A 26,345-nucleotide genomic window follows, 5' to 3' on the forward strand; every position below is an offset into this window, starting at 1 on the left:
CTGGCAGAAACATAATTTAAATAACAAAAGACAATTTCTAGAAGAAAAAACTGTGTTCCAGTTTACCTGTTGATGGCCAAACACAAAGGGTATGAATATAGCATGTTGGGTTTCATCAAAGCAAAATTCAGGGTTAAATATGGCAGATAAAATTTCTATGTTTTGAAAGCTTCTAGAAAGGAAGGGGAAGGAGGGATGGAAATGTTCAGCAATCACTTCTTCATCACTAATCTGTGTTTTGTTAGGTTTGCTAGAATTTATTTTAATTTGCATAAACTTCAAAGGGCAGCTTGAAAGTAATGGCTAATGCTTTAAACTTGTGTATTTTTAAGATAGGAAAGCAAAGAGCAGCACTTGAATTCCTGGAAAAAGAGAGGGAACCATGAAGACCTTGTGGCATACAAGAGGCAAATATCAGTAATACCCAAAGATGGATGAAGAGGTTTCAAGAGGAAAAAGGTTCATTGTCAGACAAGCAATGAAGTGAGAGACCCTCCACTGCCGTGACATGTGAACTGACGAGTGAATGACCTCACGAGAGCTGATTGTCATGTGACCATCGGAGACTTGTATGATGCAATTCATTGTGATCATATTGTTAAAAAAAAACATCACTGATCTTGGCTACAGAAAAAAAAGCCGATCCCAAGACACCTAATCCGTGAACAACGTGAAGCAAAGGGTGAACATGTGCCAGATCTGGACTGTTATGAGAGAGGGGGGAAGATGTGTTTTTTCTAATGTTGTAAGAGGGTATCAAACCTGGGTGTTCCTGCAAGTTCCAGAAACAAAATATGTGTCAGTGGAATGGTACCACAAGGTAAAAACAACATGGTCCTCAGAGAAAGTGATGGTGACCAACCTTCTGGAACAGACAGTGTCAATTGGCTAAAGGAAGCTATCAGAAAGAAGATAAAACAACATTCTACTTGATAGTATTATGTTACCTCAGTGGAGATTTCAGAGGCTGTTGCCAAAATGGGATGGACTGTGATGTCCCAACCCCATCTACAGTCCTCATTTGGTTCTCTTAGACTTTTTTTCCCGGACTTTGAAGGACACCCTTTCAGGAGAACATTTCAACAATGTTCAAGATGTTAAACTGGCTATGACATTGTGGGTGAAACACAACCACAGGAATTTTTCCAAAATGGATTTCAGCAATGGATTCAAAGATGGAGAAAATGTATACAAAGTGAATAGACTTGGAATATTCACACTTGTAAGTATTGTGACACCAAGTGTCACTTTTTTTACTCCTAAAAATATTTTTTTTATGAAGAAGGAGTCATTACTTTCAGGATGTCCTTTATACAGTTTATGTATATAAAATAAACCGAAAATTATATTTAATTATTGGCATGCTTGTTTTCGTAACTGTATTTCCTAATTTAAAATTGTTTTTTTAACTTTCATGGTTAATCATGGTGACTATGACTATTTTTGAAAGAGTAAAATGTGCTCCTCCCCTCCTAACAATGCATAAAGCAAATTTCACAAATTATCAACCTATTTAAATTACGATGACCTCATCTGTGACTGTATCTTAGAACAACATAATCACATATCTACACAAGAACTACAAATCTACACAATATAGCATGCAAAAAAATCCTGTAATGAAGTACATATTTACAAGCATTCATTTCACTGATTGCATGAACACATTCCGAATAGTAATTTTATGTTGGATCTTGCACAAAATTTTGATGTTCAGCATTGGACATTGTTCAGCACTTTCTTTCTCTGACTATGCTTACATGTACTTCACTACTGGCACAAACAAATGACATAATGCACAATAATATTAACACTGTAGAAAAAGCAGCACTGATATTTTCTGATAATTTTGTGAAAGAAATATTATACAGAGTGAAAAAAAGCACCAGGGTCTCTGGAATGAGTTCACCAGCTGAGCTACCAAGCCAACCTTGGTTGTTTCCAGGTGGATTCACATCCTGCTCGTATTGTATCTTCTGCCAAATTGTAAGGAAATAGTATAAGGTAATGCCCATTACACATCCCTACAGGTAATTCTGCCGGCACCCATGCTTATGGGTCTCATGAAGTACAATATCCTTCAAGCTGGGTCCCGGACTGAAAAAGGTTAGAACCACTGCCCTAGACACACTACCAGTCAGTGTTGCCAGCCTAATGTTTTCTCCCAACTGTCTGGTAGAATTTTCATGTAAGGGAACAGTCGGTGGAGGGAACTATAATGTTCTTAGGAACACAAAAAGAAGGGTCAATGACTGAGTATTGTTGCCAAAGCTCTTAGCTGTGGTTTTATTTTTTTCTTTACTGACTACAGAATGCAGACACCAGAAATCAGTTGGTCAAAAGAACTTGCTGTGCATTTCACCAGCTTTCATGGCCACATAGTGTGCCTTACTTTAGTTATCAGAGACGGAGTCCTATAGTGATAAGAACAGAAATATGTGAATTAGATCAACTAATTAAGAAATTAAACATATTCCAGTAAGGTAAAATTTGCCATTTAATTGTGTGTGTATAATTTAGGCAGATTACAGACAGATGAATCTAGCGAGAATCTCTTTTATGCTAGTGACAACACTGCATGGAGAACACTGAATTCTCAAGAAATGTACTGTGAGGCAGATACAGAAGGTTGATCCGTCTACATGTGTCCGATTTTGACGTCTCACCTACTTTAGGAAAAACCATGGGACCACCAGCGGTTGCCCTCGATGTGAGCACCATGGGTCCTGGCAATAGACCTGCACCGTAACTTCCATTGTAGGAGGCTCCGTTGAAGTACAGGAATGGGAATCTTGAGCCACTCCTCCTGGCAGGCTTTCCAGAGGCCACTGACAGTGGTGACACGACAAGATGCAAGTGCTCTTTTCAATAGGTCAAACCCGCAAAAATCCATGGGACTGGCATCAGGTGACTTCCCTGGTATGTCCTGGAAGGGAATAGCCTGGATGCCGGTGTCTGCCACCATTTGTTGCAGAAATCTCTGTGTAGAACGAGATGTATGTGATGAGGCCTTATCCATATGCACACGGACCTGATTTATTGCATTTCCATACAAACTGGGCAGATCGTCTGTATAAATTGGTGTGAGGATATCTTGCTGATAAAATGCAGAGTTGATTTTGCAGTTTTTAGGCACCTGCCGAATCGTTAACTTGCCTCCATAGCAGTATCCAGCGACAACCAGAAATCCCTTCGCAAAACTTGCTTTGCACTGACGGATGAAGTCAGAACGGGTTCTTACATCTCGTGGGGTGTACGTTACGGCTCGAATTTTGCCACAATCGGATAGATAAATCCATGCTTCATCGAGTGTGGCAACAAACTTCCACTTTTCCCCGGATAGATGGCGTTCGTAGAGGCGCCTGCAGTGAGTCTTTCTTTCCCTCCGATGGGCCGCAGTGAGGAAGTGTCCACGACTTTTAAACACCATCTGGCGCTTTAATTTGTCACATACGTTGCGGTTCACAGTCCACTGTGCCACGTGCACTCGTCTTGGCATCACACGTTGCGTAGGAGGGTTTTCCTGTAGGGACATTTGGTGCAACTTCTGAGCTACATGTGGAGTCACCGCAGTACACGGTCGCTTTCTACTCCCCTTTGTGGGTGAATGAAGTGCTGGAATGTCGTGGTGTTTATGTCGATTAATTATGTTCTTGATGGTCATTAACCCCAATGCACATAAATTTTCCTCGCACTGTTTTTGAATCTGTGTCACGGAAAACTTGGCGTGCAAAAGTGCTACGATGTAGCCTTCCCAAAACCTGTTCACCTTGGGAGCCATGTTGCACACACCACACACACACGAACTTGGCACGATACTAGAGGCCTTTGGCTTTCACCTGCTGTTTGAATCATTCAGATCGGTCGATTCTGTGAGCAGGGGTGAAGGTTTAAAATCGGACACACACAGACTGATCAATCTTCTGTACTAGACACTCATCAATGAGTTCAAAGGCAAACAAAAAAAAGAGGGGTGAAGCAACAAGTAAACTATATCAAGATCAGTAATAGTGAGCATCTGAAATAACTGAACAAATTGATAAAATTAAACACCTATTCATTTCTCATTTTTTAAGTATGTACTACATGCTATGTGAATAAAAAGGTTGCGCACAGTGTGCGCTCACATTTCATTTCTTTTAACTCATGCTGGATAAACACTGAAAATTTGAAGATCCAAGTGGGGTCTGAAACCTGCGACAAAGAGTGTTAACTATTCAGCTCTGTGGCAGCGCAAAAGGATATTAGATAAATTAAGTGTAAAGAATTACACCACATATTATTGCCCTGCCTGCTGATTATGAGGACAGTGTATACCGTACGAATGGAGTAGATTATCAGTAGTATCTGACAAAATTGCTGTCAATTTTACTCATCTGATGTTTCTATAAATAACCTTTGACTGCGTAGAGAATTCAAACTGCTCTTGTCAGTGTTTACAAATAATTTACATGAGCATATGTCGGGTGGAATAGGAATATATATACTTTTTAATTATGCTTTTATCTTTTCTTGTCATAGGGTATTCCAACAACACACTGATCTACATTCAAAGGTTTTCAATATGTGACCAAATACCATACAGGAGGTGCCATCATAAATATGAAGGTTGCTTCCATTTTACTCATTTTCTTCTTGGTGCACCTAGAATCAGTTCCAATATGTGCTAATCTTTCATGTCTGCCCATCCCTAAGATCTAGCTTCTTAATGCATGTTAGAGACTGTTGGGTGGCTCTCTATTCGGCACAACTAAGGTCATGGCATCATTCTCTCTTTTTCCTTTGGAAAACACAGGACACACTTTATTGTGAATATCCACTTTCTTTTTCATCTGAACACATCCAAATCTGCATCATCATTTTGAAGATGTCACATGAAAAAAGCCTCATGATTAATTAGTATCCACATTTCAAATTATTATCCTTCACTCCCCACATCGAAGGATTAATAATGAGCAGTATATCTGCATGGAACATGGAACCTGTTACTGAGCAATGAATGCTCAAAATTTAGATTTATGTTGGAACTTATGGTTAACGCAAGTACAATAAAGGTAAATTGTTCCCCTGTGCATAGCACCACGCCATGAAGGCGTATAGGGGGTGTGGGGGTAACGCCCCACACTTTCTTGATCCAGTCGAGAGTGGGGGTGATGTGATCAGCATCACGCCCCTGACCGCCTTTACCCCCCAGGTACCCATGTTATTCGATGCTGGGTGGGCGCCGGGGCCGCTTCCATTGTTAGAAAAGTTCCCGGATTTGAACCGGCCGGGGATCGAACCCGGGACCTTACACTTCCAAAATATACTTTTCATGTGGGTAACTTTCAAATACAGTAAAACCTTGTTAATCCGGATGCCGATAAGCCGGACTTTGCTTAATGGCCGATATGAATTTTTTCTATAAAATCATCAATGGCAAATTAAGATCTGAATTTCTGCTTACAGAATTCAACTTCAGAGTTCCCTCTCGATCGACCCGAAACACTGAATTGTTCCACAACTCTGCTTTCCCTTATACAGTGTGCTCTATTCCACAGGCTGCCCCAGTTCTACAATAAACTACCCACAAACAGACATTTTTGACCCTGAAAGTATTTCCAGATCTTCCCTAAAAATGAATATGTAAATCTTTGTTTGTTTCCTTGTTTATGCCTTATGTTTATATTTAACCTTTCTTGTTCTTACCTTAAACCATCTTGACTTGTTCTTGTATATTTGTTAGAGTTTTCAGTGTAAAATGGCCTTAAAAGTGCTGTATCTGAAACTTGAATAAATAAATAAATAATCCGGACAAGTAAAAGAAAAAAAAGCAGAATGCAAGGTTTTATTTAAATGTGGCTACAAGTCAGTCAACCACTGATGAAATTCTGTTTCCTGCAGACTGTACTGTACCGTATAGTGTATTTAGGCCTATACCCTTTAAATACACCAAAATAACGTGTTTTGTTGCTATAAATGGAGTTTTAATGCACATTCTACTGTTCCTTTATGTTATTTCAGTTAATCCAGACTTTTGTTAAACCGGTCAACTTATCCCCCCCCCTCTCCATTAGTCCGGATTAACGAGGTTTTACTATATAGCATTTAGACCATTTTCAGAATTAAACAAACAAGGCTTCCATTCTTTCTGTTTGGATAATTTCATGATGCATATGCATAAAGTATATGTCGTATAAAAGCAGATATTGTAGTTTACTTCTCAATTTTGTAACTACACTCAGGGGTCGTACAAAATAAGAAAAACAAAAAACAGAAAATTCACAAGAGCATGAAACAAAAACTTTTAAAGAGAACTGCACTGAGATGGCAACCCTGAGAGTTTATTGCCCTGTAATTGTTAAAAGTGTGGTCACAAAACTGAAAAAATGTCATTCTGTTGCCTGCTAAATTCTTCTCCTTTGTCTTCGCACACAAGAAAATAATACGACTTGGATGTGATCCTTCCTGTCCTTTCCCCTCATTTCCTTCCCAAAACAAAAATTGCTGCTATTCAGTGATGATCACTTATAGAAGTCCAGTTTCATGAAACATCAATACTGCATATTAGGGATGCATGGACCCATAGAGCACAGGGACAATCTAGGTCCCGACAGTCGATCCTCTCTTGAACTCAATAACAGGAGATTGTAAAAGAATCATATCTAACCTTAGTTGATTAACCAATCAATTTAAACCTTCCCAAAAATGCCATATATTCTAAAATAAAAGTAGGATGACAGGCTGAGCCTATAACCCTGCTGTACAAAGGACAGGGTAACTTTGATGACAAAGAAGTTCCAGAAATGTAAATTAAGAAACACCACCTTCAATAATGACATACTGATCCTAGCCTTTACACGCTAGAGCTCTTGCCTGCCGTGCCCATCTTTGGAAGGACACTGGAGCCATGTCAAGCATGGGTTTTTCAAACTTGCCACGAAGTACAAAAAAAAAACCTAACTCAACCTACAAAGCGCAACCCACTGCTGGGTCCCGAGGGTTCAGTTTGGTGGGTCACAAAATCAGGCTCAAAAATGTATTTACTGTATCTTACATTTTAAATTACTAAGATATACTCCCTCTGTTCCATAATATGATATAGAAACAGGCCTTTTATGTTGTTCCACAATATGGTATAGATATGTTACATTGTAAAGCATTAGAGGGTTAGGCTGTATGTTAGGTATAGGCTACAATGTGGTTTACAATTTCATACTCATAATAATGCATTTTATTCCACATTATTTATTCCATTTTCCTTGAATTGGAGTAGGAATTGTAGAATGGCACTACGACATTCGGCTGTTGTTTTGCTTTGGTGTTTCTACTAACATTTGCCTCGGTTACTGGTGTGTTTCCTCCTCCTGGAACGCCACAACGGGTGCCCACTTGACTGATGTCCATACTCAGCTCCATATCTGTTTCCTTTGCACGGCTTGTAGTATGCTCTGCACAGTGAACATCTGACTGGATGAAGGAACGCTTCACTACTGCACACACAATCATATCCGACCACTACTCGGATGCGCATGCGCAATAAATCAGCACATTCATCCTGTGTCTACCATATTATGGAACGCAGGTAGTATCCTTCTAAAAATTTAAATTCAATCCGTGTTGTACATAGTCTAAACTCTACATTTTTTGTTATTCACGCTCTACCATTGCTTTTTACCGGCACCTCTCTGATGTTTAACTCAATAAAATTGGATATATATATAGTCTTCGTTTCGGTCACAGCATTGAGTTCTTAATTATCTGTGTGTCGCATGCATGTCGACTTAAGGTGTAGCTTGATATTTCAGACCGCCTGTGTGGGTATATATGCAGTTCCCGAGAGGTGTCAACTGTCATCATTTCACATGGCCATCGACACTGCTTACATTACAAAGCTAACTGCATAAAAGAATTATGTTCAATTTCACCATGTGTGTTTAGTTGACGATGTTAACTAGAGTAATTAAGTAAGACTAGAGTAAAGTAGTCTTTTAAATTACATATTTACTTTTCTAGAATGAGGTATGTGTAATTTGTTTAAGCAAGCGTAAAGAGGGCTTCTTCAAGTACCAGACGTTGGCAAAAATATGATTATAAACTGGGTGCACACCCCTACAAGCAATTCTACCGGTACCCATGCTTATACGAGTCCCATGAAGTGCAATAGCCTTCAAGATGGGTCGCGGACTGAAAAATGTTGAGAACCACTGATGTAGGCAGATGGAATTGGTTGTCTTCTTTCTTGAGGACAGGGCTTTTAGTAGAGGCAAAATTTATACATTGTGCCTCCCAATAATTAGTGTTAAAAGAAGAAGAAAGTTGAATTCTTTTTTTAAAAAATTGACCTGTGCCTCCCCCCATAGACCAAACTGAATGAAAAAAATTAGAATATTACTATAGTCCAGTTTCATTGATATCAGACTAACACTTCTTGAGTAAAAAATAATAGCATTATATAAAGCGGCAGTGTTGCCAGCTTCGTGACACTGTCCGGAATTTTGCTTCTAGCATCGGCCCTATGGACGCTGGATGGACCAAGTTTGGAGGGAAGTACAACAAAAGACCACTCTATAAGGATATGCAATGCAATTGTCACAACTTTGAAAGAAAAAGAAAAAGGAAATTACGAGGTTCAAATATTTTGTGTAATTACATAAAATTTCGAACTCTGTGCGTTAGCCCCCCCCCCCCATTTCCCACCAGGACCCTTAATTGTGGATATTACTTGAAATGTTGCTTTTACTAATTCTTACATTTAGAATTTAAATTTTTCAAAAAGATGCAGTGATTTATCTTCAATTTAACACACAGCAACAAAAGGGAAACAGGGCTTTTCGAATGGCCCTTGTTAAAAATAGTAAAAATGGATGTATTGTTTTGTAATTCAAGTATATAAATGGTGTTCATTTCAACCTCCTACATACACCACAGCACTCGCTGTACCGACCACTTTTGGCACTCCACACATCGACATGGGCCCAAACTGACATTGCTCGCTGCCTGATAGCACATGCATGGTGTTATCACCTTTTCCTGACATGGTTGACTCTACTTTATTTACAACTCATGTACCACCTGCTTCTTGCAGAGCTGCCACGACACCATCCACCTGTCCACTGTAGTGAACCAAAGCGACACTATGCAGCCATTCTATGGAAGTACTGACTGTAGTGGCAATTTAAGGTGTAGAAAGTGTAGTCACAGAAACTTTGAAAATAAATTCTGTTAAATTAGAAAAGGAGTGCAAATTCAGAACTACTCCTCATTTTGCAGTGAAAATTATATTGCATTTCCCATTACATAGCAACAGCTATGTGAAAAACAAAAGCAATAGGTACTATTCAATACGAAAATGCAAGTTTTGAAACTTAAATTGCATACATTTTTGATGTGATTGATTGAGTTGGTGTTTTAAGTCCACTTTATGCATACAAAGGCTAATCGAGACTGGACATACAGTTTAAAGTGGGATCCGAACCACTATGTGCCCCCATCGGGTATCGAACCAGAGACCATTTTTGATGTGAGGTGTTACTTCTCTTAACCAACATAAGCATTACATTAATGTTGATCAAACATAATACATCGTTGAATACAACACGACTTGCATCCTTTATCCACATTTATGAGATCTGATTGCAGATGCGGAGATTTCTCAAGTTTGTTAAGAAAGTTCCCGGTGCTAATAATTCCCACATAATTCCAGGAATGTCTGGTCAGTCGGCACTGTGGAAAGTTCCTGTGCTAGTGGCAAAACCAGGATTTACTACCCAGAATACTTATTTTTATCTAAATTAAAGGCACAATTTTACCTCCCTATAATTGTAAAATTTATTTCTAAATTAAAACATGGTTGTAATGTAGTCCCACACACACCTTAACAACGAAGGTCAATAAATCCTGCAGCTTTTTAACAAATAATACACTATCAGATATCAGTACGTACGCTAGCTGTTAAAATTTGATAATTATATTTTGTCATTTCCAGATACTTTCAAAATTCTGGTAGCCAGATAAAATTTGAAACTATTGTGTCTATATAAGAAATTCTGACTACATTAAGTTTACAGTGAGGAGTGATATTTCCCAACAGATGTACATTTATTTCAAAATCGTCGGAATGGGCAGTACTAAAAAAACTCCCGACTATATAAGAGAGTATGAATTTCTTTCCATGTTCCAAGTGGAAGCAATTTTCTTAAGTTCTTTATTAAGAGAGATACAATCTGTAAAAAAATATGATAAGTGTTTACAGAATTTCATATATTTCCTATGGTGACTCAACTTCAAGTTACGGCTATCAAATGAGAATTTCAACATTTCCTCTGATAACTGAAATCTTCAATGCAAGTTCTTTCCGGTCATGGTATCTTCAAGTTAGCCATGGCACCATAAAAAAGTAGCTCGGGAGGTAAAAGTATATCACGTGCACAATATAAAATATATAAGGGTTGCCCAAATGAGTGAGACTCTTGGTTTTTATCTGTAATGATGTATTGGTTGGAATATATGAACATACAGGAAGTAAAATTGACAAATGGGTGACATATCGTCTACACAAAGTCACCTTGTCTGTTCAAGCAATTGTCCCAGCACCTCACAAGGGTATGGGTACCCTGAGCAAAGAACGTGCAGAACCAATCTATGGATACCCTGAGCAAAGAATGGGCAGAACCAATCTTCAACGGCATCACGGACCTCAGCATCGTTAGCAAACCGGCGGCCCTTCAGATGTTTCTTTAGTGGCCCGAAGATGCTTGGGGACCCACTGCGTGCAAACTTTGTGGTATCCTAACCATCGATGGAGAATGGTGTGAACAATTCCCTTGTTCAATGACAATGTTTCTGCAAATCTCTCGGGTGGTGATTCGGCGGTTCTCCCTTACAAAGTTGTCTACAGCTACAATTGATTCTTCGGTGATGGCTAAATGTGCTTGACCAGGTCTAGGCATGTTCTTAAGTGCCCACATGTCATTACGAAATTCACCACACCATCTGAACACTGTGCTGCGTGGCAATCACACATTCCCATACACATTCTTCATACGACAATAAATTTCGGCTCCACTAACACCTTCTGGCTTCAAAAATTCAATAACTGCTCGCTGGGTCGGTTTGAACGAATCCATGTTGTGAACGTGCTTCTGCACATGTAAACAACACACTGCGCCGTCAGACCATACCAGGTATGCATACGATGTATGCTTTCTTACATACGCCCATACACCACCTACCAGAGCAAACACAAAGCTCTGTGCAGTTAAGCTAAGATGCTACGACAAAAGTTTTAGTTTCATTTGGGCAACCCTTATATATTCATGGCAAAAGTTGGTCTATGTTGCCCGGAACCATTGATGGCATAGTGGGGCAGTGGAGCAGGTGCTCCAATTCACAGTTTAATTTTGAACACTTGCATTCCTATGGACATGTAAATAACATTAGGTATCTCGTCATAATTTACACAGGAGGTAAAAGAACGATGTAAAGTACACATAACGAAGCACCACCAAAGTTCATTACAACCTCCCCAGCTGAAGCCCTTTGTCAGAGCTTACCTCCCTACAACCAAAGAGCTCCGTAAGTCACCCATCTGATTCATAATATGATTCTTACTTTGTAAGCTCGCAGCTCTGAATGGTGTTAGATATCAAAGATGGTGCATCCTCTACACAATTACATCAGTGAAGAGGAGTGGTTTCTTGCCCTCTGTCAGCATGAAGCATATTATGTGGATATGAATTTACTGACAGTAAAATAACAAAAGGGCTAGATTTGGATTTAAATTTGCCCTTATGGAGCATTTTCAAATTTTAGGAAGCAAACAAGTGCACAAACGAACCAGATTTGTCTCCAAAAGAGCTACATTGGCAAGAGTGGTCCATAGTTTGCTGCAGAGGGGGAACCTTGCATTCGAACACTGAAACCCTTCCTACATGCCATTAAACAAGCTGGCAATTTTAAAAGAATAGTCGAGGCACTACACTTGCAGCCATGTCCAGTTACCAAAACAAGAGATAACTGAAATTCAATGCAAAGCAAGTTACCACAAAAACTGGAATCTCATCAGGAGATCAGCTCTAGCAGATACAATAAATTTGCAGTGAACACTTTTTTTAGACAAGAAAATATGTCAAATCCTATTCAATCAAACTTTGTGGCCACCAATAAAACTACTCAACTATAACGGTTCCATAAGAATCCTTTTCCCTCTGAATTATCCTCTCCACGATTCCCGTAGTGTTCTTTAGCTCTGAACTTTAACAGTCGTTAAAGACAATTCATTATTTTCAATGTATCAGTGCTACTTCTCTACATAATGGATAATCAAGATTGGTACAGTACCTGATACAGTCTTGTCCATGGCGATTTGAGCAAATGACGCAAGACCAGAAGGTCCTGGTTGGTCGAGAGATGATGTATCCTCATGCATCATACTGTTGGACTCATCCTGCAATGAGAAAAAAAAATCACAATCATTTCCATGAATTTTACTTAATCACTATTAGAATAAACCAAATTCACACACACACCACACACTCTCAAATGTACAACTGCACACATACCTGATATGTGTTCTCGGGATACATAAAGTTATCTTACTGACATCCAGAAACTAACTATGAATGCCACAATGGATGTCAATGACACAAAGGAAGTTATCACTGGACCCACCTTTACCATTACTTGCGCAAACCTTAGTGTGCTTTGTGCACTGTGAGCTACATGCGTACACATTACACCTCATGCCTCATACTGTCCAGTGTTGCCAGTCTAATTTTGTGTAATGGATTGATGTGTGGGTTCTGTGTGGATTGTTTAAAAATACAGTCTAAACTATTTTATGGGCATATTATTTATTTTAACTATTTTATGGGCATATTATTTATTTTCACTAAGTAGCTGAAGTCCAGTTTTGGTACTTTTTTACTCAAGCTTTCACCATATCATGTGGCTTCTTCAGGAGTTAAGACAAGAATAGTCAAAGTTTAAAACATGGGTAAGTTGGGTTAAAAAGGTTAAAATTGAAAATAAAATAGAATGCACAGTACCCTGTCACTCCTTCATGCCCCATCTCAGGCTGACAACTGAGTCTTTCCAGAATATCTGTGGTCGTCTGGAAGTGGTCATATCTACATTATATCTTCTGTTTTACTGATCAATCAGTTAGTCCACTTAATGCACAGTAAGACTAATGGGACTGGACCTACAGCTTAAAGTGGAATCCAAACCACTATGTGCCTTCACCAGGTATTGAACCCAGGATGCCTTGATTTCAAGGCAAAGATGCTACCCACAGCAGCATCGGGGAGGCCGTGCTTTATGATGAAAATGTTTTTCACATTATTTGAAATCTACGACAACACCTTACAATCTTAGTTTTTTTTACTTTTACTCTACCAGAGTGGACCTCTTTTTATCATTTCTAAATTATTGCCTCGATACGAGAAGGATGTCCGCAGAAGAAACACAATCAATTTGCGGCATGCTGGCAGAAGAAACAATCAACTTGAGGACAGATGGTCAAACGCAGCATGAGATGAAATCTCCAATATTGTAAACTTTCCAGAGGTAAACTCGATAGCATTTCAGCAAATTTTAGTGTCCATCTACTCAGCATCCATTTTCACAATCACCATTATCCAAATTTGGCAGAAAAGCGACATAAATAAGAAAAAACAACACACGTTTTATCAAGGACAGGAATTTGGGATCCTTGTTTTTACAGTACATTTGTGCTCGACTTAGGTTTAACCATACGCCCCTTTAAAACTCCCTCATACAACAAGATACAATCATCAACATACCTTACTTTCTCCAATTTTAATATGGAAAATTCCTTTCCTTTCTCCTAAAAATTATGGCCCAAGTAGTAACCCTTCAGCTAACCATAGTGTCATTGGACATGTGGAATACAAATACTTCTTGCACTTCAGTGTGTGTAACTATTTATAATTTCATAGTAGATTCCGAGTACTCCATGCTTAACCTTTATTGTCCCGTGGCGCTTATGCACTTCTTACCTCTGTCCCAGGCCATTTAAATGAGTTTTGCAAGGTTTAGCAAAAATCGTTATAGTTTCTTCCTATGGCAGATAATTTAGTGAAACAAGAAACATTTTACTAAGAATAAAATGTACTTTGACATAGAAAAGATGAAGTGTTGCTACCTGTATGTATTTATTATTCGTAACTTCAAATGTGAAAATTAAAAGAAAAGACAAAATTTTGCCCCCCTTCCCTCCCTGTTGAGACATGGGACAAGAACAAATTCTTATGTCCTATTTGCAACCACATGTCTGCATTATAATTCAATATTTGTTTTGTTCCTAATGCCTTTGCCATCCGAAGAAAAAAAAAATGAAGTGGATACGTTATTTTCGACAAGGGTTGGCAACACACACAATGAAGTGCAAGAGTAATTTTTAGCCCCTATCCTACCTCTCACTCCCCTCCCCCCATTTCATTTTCCTTCCGAAGGAGTGGTTGTCTTCTGAAGCAAGCATTGTGCCAAATCCATTTCACCCGCTGAAAAGATATCCCTGCAAACACCTTTGACAACAAAGCCCCCTCCATGACCTGCTTGGGCATGTTGTCCCTTTCCTGCAAGGCATGAGATTGTAAACAAGCTTTTACAACGGGGCAAACTCCAAAGAGGAGGTGTAAATTTACCAGCTGCTGCTGACATCATTAGGAAGTTGAAGACAAGTTCCATGCACTTCGATTCATGAGCATAGAAAATGAACAGGGTTGCAAGGCGACGAAAAAAAGGTTCTGCTAAAAATGCCATCTGTCAGCATATGACCGATCGAGACCGTAAAGGTTAAGTCTCTGCTGTTCCCTCCTCCTCGCTCCCCTTACAAGGCTACACTATGCTAACCCTGCTTCCTCTGAGTTAGATGCATGCACACAAGTGTGTTCTTTCACCAAAAAAAAATGATTTGCCTGACCTGTTCCATGATGCATATTGTTTTTTTTTTTTTGTTTGTTCCCCCCCCCCCCCCACCAAAGTCACCTAACATTGTAAAACATAATGCGTCATAGTGTTGGGATAGAAGCATGGGGCCTCCTGATGGCACAGTGGTAACGTAGTTACCTTGTAATTAAGGGATCTTGAATTAATATCTGGTGGAGGCACATAGTGGTTCGGATCCCACTTTAAACTCTAGGTCCACTACCGATTAGCCTACAAGTGCATAGAGTGGACTTAAAACAACTCTGAGGGACCATAGATTCCAATGGACTCGTAAAATTAGGCACACACAGGAGATTTACTACGTAGATTTTTAACCAAAAAATTCTGGTCGAGCCTCTATTTTCCGCTGAAAAATCTATGTATTCCAATGGACTGTCCTTTGCAGAAGAGCTGTCTGTTGTCAACATCTAAAAAAATAAACAAAGACCCCAGAAACACTGCAGATTATGGGTCCACCTTGAAATAGTTTAATTTTATGTGCTCCTCGCATCCTTCCAAAATAGACCATTAAAACCTTGTTTTCCCAAAAAAAAGAATATGAGCTGGCACTGGTTCATAATGTCATCCTTACATCCTTAAGGCTCGACTGAACCTTTGGCAGCCGTCAGGATGAATCTTTTCAAATTTTGTTCTCCATTCCAAAAACCACTTTGATAGTCCAAAATCTGAAAAATTACATCAGCTTAGAATTCCTTCCAGACTATTGACGTAAAATTTCGTGGTTTGCTTTTATTGTTATATGGATATTATCAATAGTTTCGCGATTACATAAGTCTATTAAACTATTGATAATATCCATATAACAATAAAAGTAAACTACACGAAAATTTACGTCAATAGTCTGGAAGGAATTCTAAGCTGATGTAATTTTTCAGATTTTGGACTATCAAAGTGGTTTTTGGAATGGAGAACCAAATTTGAAAAGATTCATCCTGACGGATGCCAAAGGTTCAGTCGAGCCTTAACTGCTTACGGTAAAAATACACTTACCTGTTGCACGAGTCCATAATCATCATCCAATCTACTGTCTGACTGATCATCTTGCATATCATCTAAAGTTATTACTTCTTCTTTCACCTGAAAAGGAGAAAAATATTCATAATTTTTACATACGATTAACGACTAGTTATACCTTATAAACAAGAATGAAAACATGTAGATGGCCAAATAACAAACATGATTTTTTTTAAAAAAATCAATTTTAATTTGAACCTAGAAAAATTAGTCATTCACAATCATCCACGTTACCATATTCATCATGAAATAAAGAAATTTGTAATATAACTTTTAAAAGGTGAAGGAATATGGTGGTTCAAATCCTAATTTAAACTGTGGATCCAGTCCCCAAGTAGCCTACAATTTCAGTTGGAATCTATGTTACATGTTGCAAGATGACTTGTCAAGTAAAAATTTCTTTTCTCATACAAAAATGAAAGAATTTGATATTAAAATAATAGAAATGAGATATAAATTAAAGGAATACTGGTGTAAGTAATGTGCTAGTATATGAAGTTTACTATTTGTGTAACATTTGGAAACTTACACACAACTGAGGGCCCTCCAAAACTGAGGTCAATCAACAAAATCTAATTAAATATCAAAAAGGAAAATTCTTAAAGATATAGTTGAACTGAAACTGATTACAGGTACAGAAGATTGATTTAACAACAAGAACCAACTTGTATTATATTTGTTCAACACAAACAAAAGCAGAACTCACCCTTTCAGATGGGAGCATAACGTCTTGCAGTGGATCTGACTTTGTAGGCAGTTCTTGCTCCGGTGGAAGACTAGATGAAACACTTGGCGATGGCTGAGATGCCGGAGGTGCTGGCTTAGGAAGCGGAGGCTGCAGAGTAACTGATGGCGGAATCGTAACTGCCAGTTCAGACTTCCTTTTCAAACCTGAATCATTCAAAGGAACAGATTTTTGCACAACTTGAGGAGGAAGCTGACCTTGTGGAGGACGTTGAATCACCGCTGGTAAGTGATCCTCGCTGTCCTCCGTGGGCCTAGTTCTCCGACGCTTGTAAGACGGAGGAGTCTCTCTCCCATCTGATACGGTTGTGTCCTGAGGCAAATTCACAGAGTCGGAAGAGGCTGTCGCACTTGTACTAGAGTCCTGATCGGGGCCGCATAGCCCTTTGATCTGCAAGGCTTCGGCAGCCTTGAGCAGAGACGACAGCTTGTCCTGGTGCACGTTCACTTCACCCTTGTACATGAAGTCTACCAGTGCCTGCACTTCCCAGTATTTCATGTCCTTCATGAAAATAATGGGGTGTTGGCACGGATTCTGCACTAGCAACTTTTCAAAATACGCACTACATGCTGACAAAACCACCTTATGGCACTTTACACTTTGAGCTTCACACGCCAATGTCACGTCCACAAAATGTTCATGAGTAAGGAGTTTTGGGAATGCATTCTGCAAATTTGACTGGTAACTGTTCCACCTCACACAGAACTGTTGAGAATCCATTGCCACAAATCTGAAAATGTAAACACAAACATTTTTGACTTCCTATATTTCCTTGTTTAATTAATATGTCAACCTCTTTAAAATTAATCATGTCAATGATCATGAAACAGAAAATATTAATGCAGATTCAATGTGCTTGCACATGGAGCAACTTAACTGAATTTCAAATCAAATATGTTCAGTTCAAAAATAACAATTGTTACAAAGTAGGAAAACTCTTCATGTTCGAGTTATCAACTTAAATGGTACACCCTGTATATATCAACTTAAACGACTGATTTATAATGGAATAGTATTCATAAAAGAATAATTAAATATTCTGCACTTTTAAACAAACAATATTTCTAATAAACTGAAAATGTTATTAATAATATATTTTTATAATTTATAAAATTATGTTGTATGGCTGTATTACTGATAATTTTTAAAGACAGAATTTTATCATTTTATGAACAGTGAATCCAAGAAGACATAGACTTCAATAGTTTTACATGCAAGATACAAATCAACGGTACCAAACTTTTTTTAAAAGAAACATCGTCACAACCTGTATTACAAAACTTGAAGAATCTTCAACCACATGAAAAACCAATCCAATTAAAACATTATGAGTTACTAATTCACTGTAATAATTGTAAGGCATGTGTGGAAACAACGCCAAAGGAGAAAAGTAGCCTGTAATGGTGAAATTTAAACTTTATTGCCACGTAATTTTGAAATTAAAGTGATAAAAGTAACTGATGTTCTTGCACATATCATATGATAATTACCATAATAAATGATTATGAAATATATTTTAAAATGTACTCTATTATAAGATCTAAAATTAGAGCCTTCTTTTCTGTTAGAGAGCCAGAAGTTACATAATTGTCGAGATAGGAAAGTACTGATAAGATAGTGGAATAGAGATTAATTCTTATATTAATTCCAAAAATCGGACTTATATTTTAGATGTCTATACTCTGTCCCAGGTCTCCATGAAACAAGCGAATGAAAACAAGTCCTCTGCGCAAGCGCAAGTAGTGACTTGAGAGTGTTCAACTAATGAACACTTGAGAAGAAAGGAATTGCATGGAGGGTCCAACGGGGCTGCAACTAGCAGCTGTTTGTAGCAGCACGCACTGCTTCGCTTCGCCCACTCGTTTTCCCTTTTCCCTACCGTTACGCGCAGCCCCTTCCATGAAGGCACGTCATCGGTTTTCAAGTTCAAGAAAGAAACAATATTTATGCACTAAATGTAACATTTCATACTTCAAAATAATTTATTTTAAAGACATTAAAATTGCATCTTTCATAAATTCCAGTCATACTTGTAGAAATTATAGTTATCGTCATTTAATTTTCATTATAGTTTGGTTAAAGATCTGTGTTCGTTTGGACATATTATTCATGACATATAAAGGTTGTATGAACAGTAAAATCCATCTATTAAATCTGTTCATAGTTAATAAGTATCGAAGGTGGAATAACACAGAGCTTTCTTAAACGCACTTCGTGTATTTTATCGCATCAGAAAGTCGATCATAATTCTAAAAACTTTTACGTCAAAGTCTTACCGTTGCTTTAAAAGCCGTTCTGCCACTTCTCATATTTAGTTTGGCTTAATGAAACACTTTGTGAAAGCTCGGTACAAAGATCAGCTTGCTTCAATTATGCATGCGAGCACTTTATAATTTTCATTGAATCGAAGTTGAAGGAAAACATTCCTTGTTCACATATTACAAAACTCTGATGCTCTATCTTTAACTACAGTGTGGCTCAATAAGTCACTTAACACCCCCAGTACAAGGCCACTGCAGCATGGAACGTGAAAATGGCGATGACCAATCGTTATCAGGCCAAGGGGGAACCACATTGACGTCACCCGCATGGTCGGCAGCCATCTTGATGTCCGCCATCTTGAATTCAACTTCAGAAATTTAAATGGGAAGGGGGTCGTGCGACATATCAAAATGGGCTAGAATTTATGTTATAATATATTTTTATAATTTATAATTTAAATAATATGTTTGATGCACTAGGAGCAAACTGGCACAAAAATGTGAATGTGATGTGGTCCAGTCAAGCTTCCTACACTTTCTGACACTATGTGCACTGCAGGTGCAAGGAATTTCTGTTGAACCAAGTAGTAGCTGTATGAAAGAATAACTGTGTTCAAGATAAGAATCTTCAACAAATGCCAGCCTGCAGCTTTCAACATTTACTGATTGGTCAGCATGTACCATGTGATCATACACCACACTGTTCATCACTCCATAACATAGGGCAAATAATGGAGACACCAAATCAAAAAAGTACACAGTTTCATGTTGCACTTTGTAACCAACTAGACACCTGAGGACAAAGAATGTCAAAAAGTGCAGTGCACCACATGGGGCTTTAATGTGGTACCATGTATCACATCATTATGTATTATACATTGTTATTTGGAGTATTTATGATGTTATTGGTTATGTATGTAATGACTTATGGAAGAATGGAAAATGTATTTGCAAATGAAGTTGCATAATATTAATATGTTGATGGTTTACATTGCTGCTGTGAAACCTTGAGCAACCAGGGTGTGCTTTGCAGTGCAGTCACATGGTACATGTCTTGCTTTGCACATGCCATACTGTACTGTGGCTGTCTTCTACCATGATACAGGTATGGCTTTGTGTTCTTAATTGTGTTGAAAATTAAATTATCCAAGTATATGGACAGTCATAAGTTGCATGAAATTTTTCAAGCATGATAGATACCATGTGCAGGCATAAAGTCATTTTTTTTCTCGCTATGAAGTGGATACAAATAAAAGCGTAGGTTTCACAGAAAGCCCATGCACCCGTATTAGTGGATTCTGGAAGTAGTTCCTCCAAAGACCTTTTGCACTGTGACAGATAGGTAGAGCATTTAACATTTAGTGGATCAATGGAATATATATATCCCCGCACCACATGGCAGCAATTCAAATGTTATTTCTTGAAAACTACACACGATATTTCAGTTTTGTCTATCTTCTCCATTATTATACATATGTAGGTATGGCATACTCCCATTACATAGCAATATATCTATTGTTACCATTATTAACAAATGGAGATTGAAAAAGGACTTTGACACCCCTGTAATATTATGTGATTTATGAAAATCACTTCTTCCTAGCTATAGTTCGATACAGGGTTCCCTCATTATGCAATTTTTTCATCTCCGTATCTATTTTCTTTTCTAAACTTACAAACTGCTTATCAGTGACGTTTGCAGAATGATTTCAATTATTTATACAAAATTGTGAATGGCAAAATCTGCTGCAACACACTTCTTGAGGAATTCCACTTTCGAGTACCTATGTGCACAACTTGCAACACAAGATTATTTTATACAAAAAAAAAACCTACACTAGAAATTCTAAAAAGATCTCTTTTACAGACTTGCCACACAATACATTTATCTCTCATCAATAATCAAAATATTTTCCTCCGAGTTTGCCTTTCTGTCTTCTATTAGGAGAAATGTTTGTAAATAATATCAAATAGTGCCATCTTTTACATATTTTTTTGTTAATTTGCTATTCACTTTTGTGTTATTTTATTACTTTTATTTATTATTCTTTTATATTATCTTGCTTATTATTATTATTGCATTTTCATTGTTGGCAATTTCAGTGTAAAATGGCCATCTGTGCTGTATTTCGAATTTCCTCGATAAATAAATGACTAACACCTAAACCACTGCAATTTTCTGAAAACTTTAAATTTTACATGTAAGAATGAGAAGAAAAAAAAACAACCCTTAAGCAACATCCAACAATTAAGGGTCGTGGAGGGATGTGGGGGCAAAGGCTCAATTTTTTTTACCAAATGCTAGCAAACAACATGCTATTTCTTGAGAAATATATACACAATATTTCAGTTCTGTCATTTTTGTTCATTAGTATATACAGGTATTACATACTTGAATTTCAAAGCGATATATCCATTGTTACTATTATTAACAAGCGGCACTTGAACAAGTCCATTGTTTCTCTCTTGTCACCATGGGATAAATATCAGAAAAAAGGCTATTACTGCTGAACCACTGCATTTTTAAAAAAAGTAATTTTACATGTGATAATGAGTAAAAAGCAACGCTGTAGTCAACATGTGACAATCGATAATATTCAGCGAAAAACTTCCCCCCCAATTCAATGCGCAAAAGCATGCCCGCAGCCATGATACCGGAAAAGGTTTCGCAGCACAGACAGAGCATGTTAAAAACACGTTTGATAAGCATTGCACTCACAGCTATTGTGGCAGTGACTCAAGGTACAAATATAATGATTATAAACAAAATGTAGACTTTCACATTACATTATATACCAACGTAGACTTCAACAATGACCAGAGTATCTAAAAAGCTGCTATTTGCCACAAAACAATGTTGTATAAGGCTATGTAACATACGAAAAAAATACAGGACTATGGAGCCTGTTTCTCATGGAATCAATCGGACCTACCCGATAGTACAGTGGCTAATGCTATCCCCTTGTAATTGAAGGATCCGAAATTAGATCCCCACTGGATGTAATTTTAAAGAAAATTAAAAATATATTTATTAAAAAAGTGAATCAAAACAAACTTTATCTCGTGAAAATGATAATTTATAGAAATGTTCCGAAGTACAAAATTGTGTACTATATTTTTTTTATGGCCGTAACGTATCACTGTCACTTTTCGAATGTGTATTGAGACAGGCATAGAAGATATGCTGAAAAATATATACAAATATACGCATACTTGGAACACACCCACTGATTGACAAGCAGTATTTCAAATTTTCTGTGAACATTATTAGAGTTTGTACAACCACCACACGCGTTGTAAAGCATGCGGAATAAAGAGTAACACAAAAGTCACATAGCGCTAGCCATAAACACAGTACTTGCCTTTAAAATACGATTTATATTTCACCCCAGATTGGAAATATCACGCCATCTTAACCACCCAAGAAACTGTATAAAGGTATGATCACAGAGAAGAAATCTATGGCATGATGTTCTCTCACAATTAATACATAAATAATGGCACACACACATACCCAACGCATTAATTCACCAAAAGGAACCTTCATTTGAAAATATACAATAGCAATACAATTAAAAATGTTCAACATCGGGTCATTTTCATGCATGCAGCATTTGCTTCGCTTCACGCTTGCTATGGCTTGCCGGAGCACGTGCGGTTTGGCCAGATTTCTCATCATGCCCTCCACTGCTGACGTCACATTGAATATCATCCATTAAGGGTCAAATGGGAGATGCAGGACCAAGGGTTCCAAAGTTCAAAATTTTCTGAAATTACGCAAAATTTCCGAACACCGTAATCTTGGGGCATTGGCAATACATATCCCAAAGAGGGGTCTTTTGTTGAGCTCTTCTCCAAATCTGGTCCATTCCAGCATCCATAGGACCAACGTTAGAAGCTAAATTACGGATACTGTCCTCAAAGCTGATAATATTCTGAGAAATGGTGTGTAAATTGCTGCCCTGTGCTAACATGTGGTCAGAGTTAATTTCAACCATCAGGCCTTCGGCCCCACATCCTCCTGAATCCTTAATCACCGGACATTGCTTTATATGTTGATTTTTACTCATTCTTGCTTGTAGTATTTAAAATTTTCAAAAGTTGCAGCTGTTTAGAAGTTATAGCTGCTTTTGTAGATCTATCCCATAATAATACACAATAACAAAGGGGGGAAATAAGAACTTTTTCACACTTTGCTTCTTATAGTAGTAACAATAGATATATTGTTTTGTAATTCGAGTATGTTTTTCCTTTATATGTATACTAAAGATAAAAGAAGACAAAACTGAAATATCGTGCGTAGTTTTCATTAAATGGAGTGTTATTAGCTGACATGCGCTGCCAGTCGATATCTGTCCTCAACGGATATACAGGTGTGGTTCCCAGATCGACCATCTGGATGCTCAAGGTTCATCTACGAAAATGTAACCTAGTCAAAATTTAAAGCTCTTGCAAGACATGTTAAATCTGTCTGTCATGCACAAGTTCCAACATGGTGACCAATTTTTCTCACATATAATGTGAGACCAATCCTTCAAGTTATCTTTTGTTTGCAATTTTACCACCACTCCTCTCCTAAACTATGAAATATAATTTTAGAAGTCTTACTGCAAATTGCTGACTGATGAAATCTCTAAAATATTTTTTTTAAGCAATGTAGAGCACAGTAGAGAGCCGGGAACAGAGGGGAAATCAGTTTTTCATCCACCATCTTGAAACCTATTGTCAAATTTCACTCACATCTAATATCATTGCAGTCTACCAAGTTGTCTAGCTACGCAAATAATTTTACCTAAATTATTCTAAATTTTCAGCAGTTATCATGGCCACTAAATAGATGACTTATCCCTCTTTGCCCATCAAGTGTATGCTACATAAAGGTTTGAAAATATGAAAATGAAAGTACTGCTTCATGCGAATACACTGTATTTACTTGAGTCCCCCCACCCCCTTAAAAAAATGGAAATTGTGATAGATTATGGGAATGCATGACTTACATGGGCATAGAGCTCCTAACCAAGCATAATAAACAGCATTTATCCTGCATAGACAAGCAATGACGATGAGAAATGAAAAACATCATCTAACCTATAACTGGCATGGTCCCTGGGACCCGTGGCCTAGAACAACGCTCTCGTAAGCTCTCTCCTTCTCCTTTCAGTAGCTTCATGTTTTGGAATCTCCACTGACTTTTGATATGTTAAATTAGCTTTTCTCCCTCATTCTGACATTGCATCACACTACGATGCCAGGGGTTCCGGGATCGAATCCTGGCCTGAGCATGGATGTTTCTGAGTGTCCATTGTTCAATTTCATCATATAACCACTCATCTCCATCTTTCAAAATTAGCCAAAAGTGGCACAAGAAGCGAAGTAAAATAAAGCAAATCAATCAATCATTTTGACATTGTTCAGAAATTTTTTTGCGTGAATTTTTTTATGTGATTTTGTTTTCTTTGGGTAATTACATGTATGTTCTGTGATAATTGAACAACTAAATGATGTTTTGTATCTTAGTCACATGAAAATGTATTTGCACAGAAGTTTTAAAAATGGATTATTGTAGTGTTGAGTAATAAAAACCACAATAATGGAAATAGTGGACAAAAGTTTATTATAATTCCATAAAGAAGATCCAAAATGCATGATAATCTGTGAAAAGGTTCGCTACTGTTTCAATAACTTATGGAAAGAGTGAATTCAACTTGGTGGTCCACGGGACAACCCCATGCCATTTACATTACAATGTGGCACCATGCTAATTACAGGTTAAAGAGCGTTCACATTTAATTATGCCACAATTAACACGACATTACAATTCTTCCTTGTCATGTTTTAAACATGCAGAAATGTATTGCATCAATTGATAGTCACATGTGAAACTATGAAGTGCCACTATGGTTTCCCCTGAATGAAAATTAGAGCATGGACCTTTAAGAGCTTCCATATATGGAGTCTCGCATTTTATATATTGCCATCTAGCCCATTCCGTGGTACATTATTTCCCCTAATTTGCAACTAAATATGAACATTGTACCTATTCTGAACTTAGAATATGGTTGCAGCAAGTGAATTAAAGTAAAAATGTATGATTATATTTATTATACACTATACATGCAAATGCCCAGTTGCAGTGCTTTGAGGTTAAGTTCACATAATACATGTTGACAAAACAAAGTAATAAAGAATTGGAAAGAGAAAAAGACAATGAGAAAATAAACTATAAGGAACAGAATAATCATTACATAACAATATATAATACAAGGGTGGAATATCATAAAGTACACAACTTCTTCGGTTACAATGCTATTATACAGGGTTCACATAATATGGTTGCTTTTAGGTCTAAATAGATCAGTGTCAGGGGTATTATTATAGACTATATTGTACAACACTCTCATCCTCCTCATGGGATCCGTTTTGGCCATCCTGGTTCTACGGCATGGAATTTGGAAGAGGTCATTTTTGGGTCTTAAACATAAACAGTGCTTGAAAATTTTCTTCAAAGCTAGGTGCCAGCTCTGAAAATCAGGCACCAGGAAACCGCCTACTAGCAATTGTGCATATATACAGTATGTATCAAAAGTCGCACAATCCAAACTTTGAAAATGTATATCATGAAAATCGTAAGAGATATTTACACCGGGTTTTCTGCACTAAACTAATCCTGAAGGCTATCACTGGGTTCATAAATTTATGTTAGCATTTATCTAAATAAAAGCAATTACATTATTTTAAAAAAAACATTGTTAATTTGCTGAAAACATCTGAGAACTGATTTTCAACAATAAATACCAACTGTTAAACAATTTGTGGGATCATTTGTTGGTGTTTGACTGGTTGCAAAACAGTTGCTTTGTGAGGTACAGAAGAAGCAGGGAATTTTTATTGGAAAACATCTTGCACATGAGTGTAAGAATGAGTAGTAAAATACTCTTCAGCAATGCACACACTATTATACCGAATATCCAACGAATACATCATCCTGAATCAATTTAAAAAACAGGCACAGTAGCGAAGAGAATTCAATGTAACCAGGGGCAGCCTAGCATTCTCTCAACAGTCCAATTTTGGCACAAAATCTTGATTTACGATTTTTCACGTAAATGTATAGCCAATACTTAGACACATGTTTCATGCGACTGTTGGCAATATTTCGACCTGCTAATGTTGCTATATATAGCACTTTTCACTCAACCCATAAAATCGTCACTCAAAAATTCATCAAATGTTGCACATGACCAATATTGGTCGCAAATGACAGACTGACATGGCATAAGTCATCAAATGTCTAATTATGACCCTTCTATAATTTCTTACATATTTTTCTTACTCAGAAGTTCATTTCTGGAAAAATTTAAATGCTGCTTTCC

The 26,345-nt window shown here is 37.5% G+C and overlaps 1 protein-coding gene across 16 annotated transcripts in view; it reads right to left on the minus strand.

Annotated features, from left to right (window-relative positions):
* LOC145986776 (uncharacterized) overlaps window positions 1-26,345 on the minus strand; it is a 145,375-nt gene that overhangs the window by 111,513 nt on the left and 7,517 nt on the right. For all 16 annotated transcript variants that reach the window (XM_083121176.1, XM_083121192.1, XM_083121193.1 and 13 more), the window contains exons 2-4: window positions 16,673-17,441; window positions 15,943-16,029; window positions 12,322-12,427 (exon numbers count right to left, since the gene is read on the minus strand). In XM_083121176.1, the coding sequence (XP_082977302.1) occupies window positions 12,322-12,427; window positions 15,943-16,029; window positions 16,673-17,431 (952 nt within the window). In that variant the 5' untranslated portion in view covers window positions 17,432-17,441. The remainder of the gene's footprint in view (window positions 1-12,321; window positions 12,428-15,942; window positions 16,030-16,672; window positions 17,442-26,345) is intronic.

The sequence above is a fragment of the Lepisma saccharinum genome, chromosome 4 (assembly GCF_977018435.1).
Source record: "Lepisma saccharinum chromosome 4, izLepSacc3.1, whole genome shotgun sequence".
Taxonomy (NCBI): Eukaryota; Metazoa; Arthropoda; class Insecta; order Zygentoma; family Lepismatidae; genus Lepisma; species Lepisma saccharinum.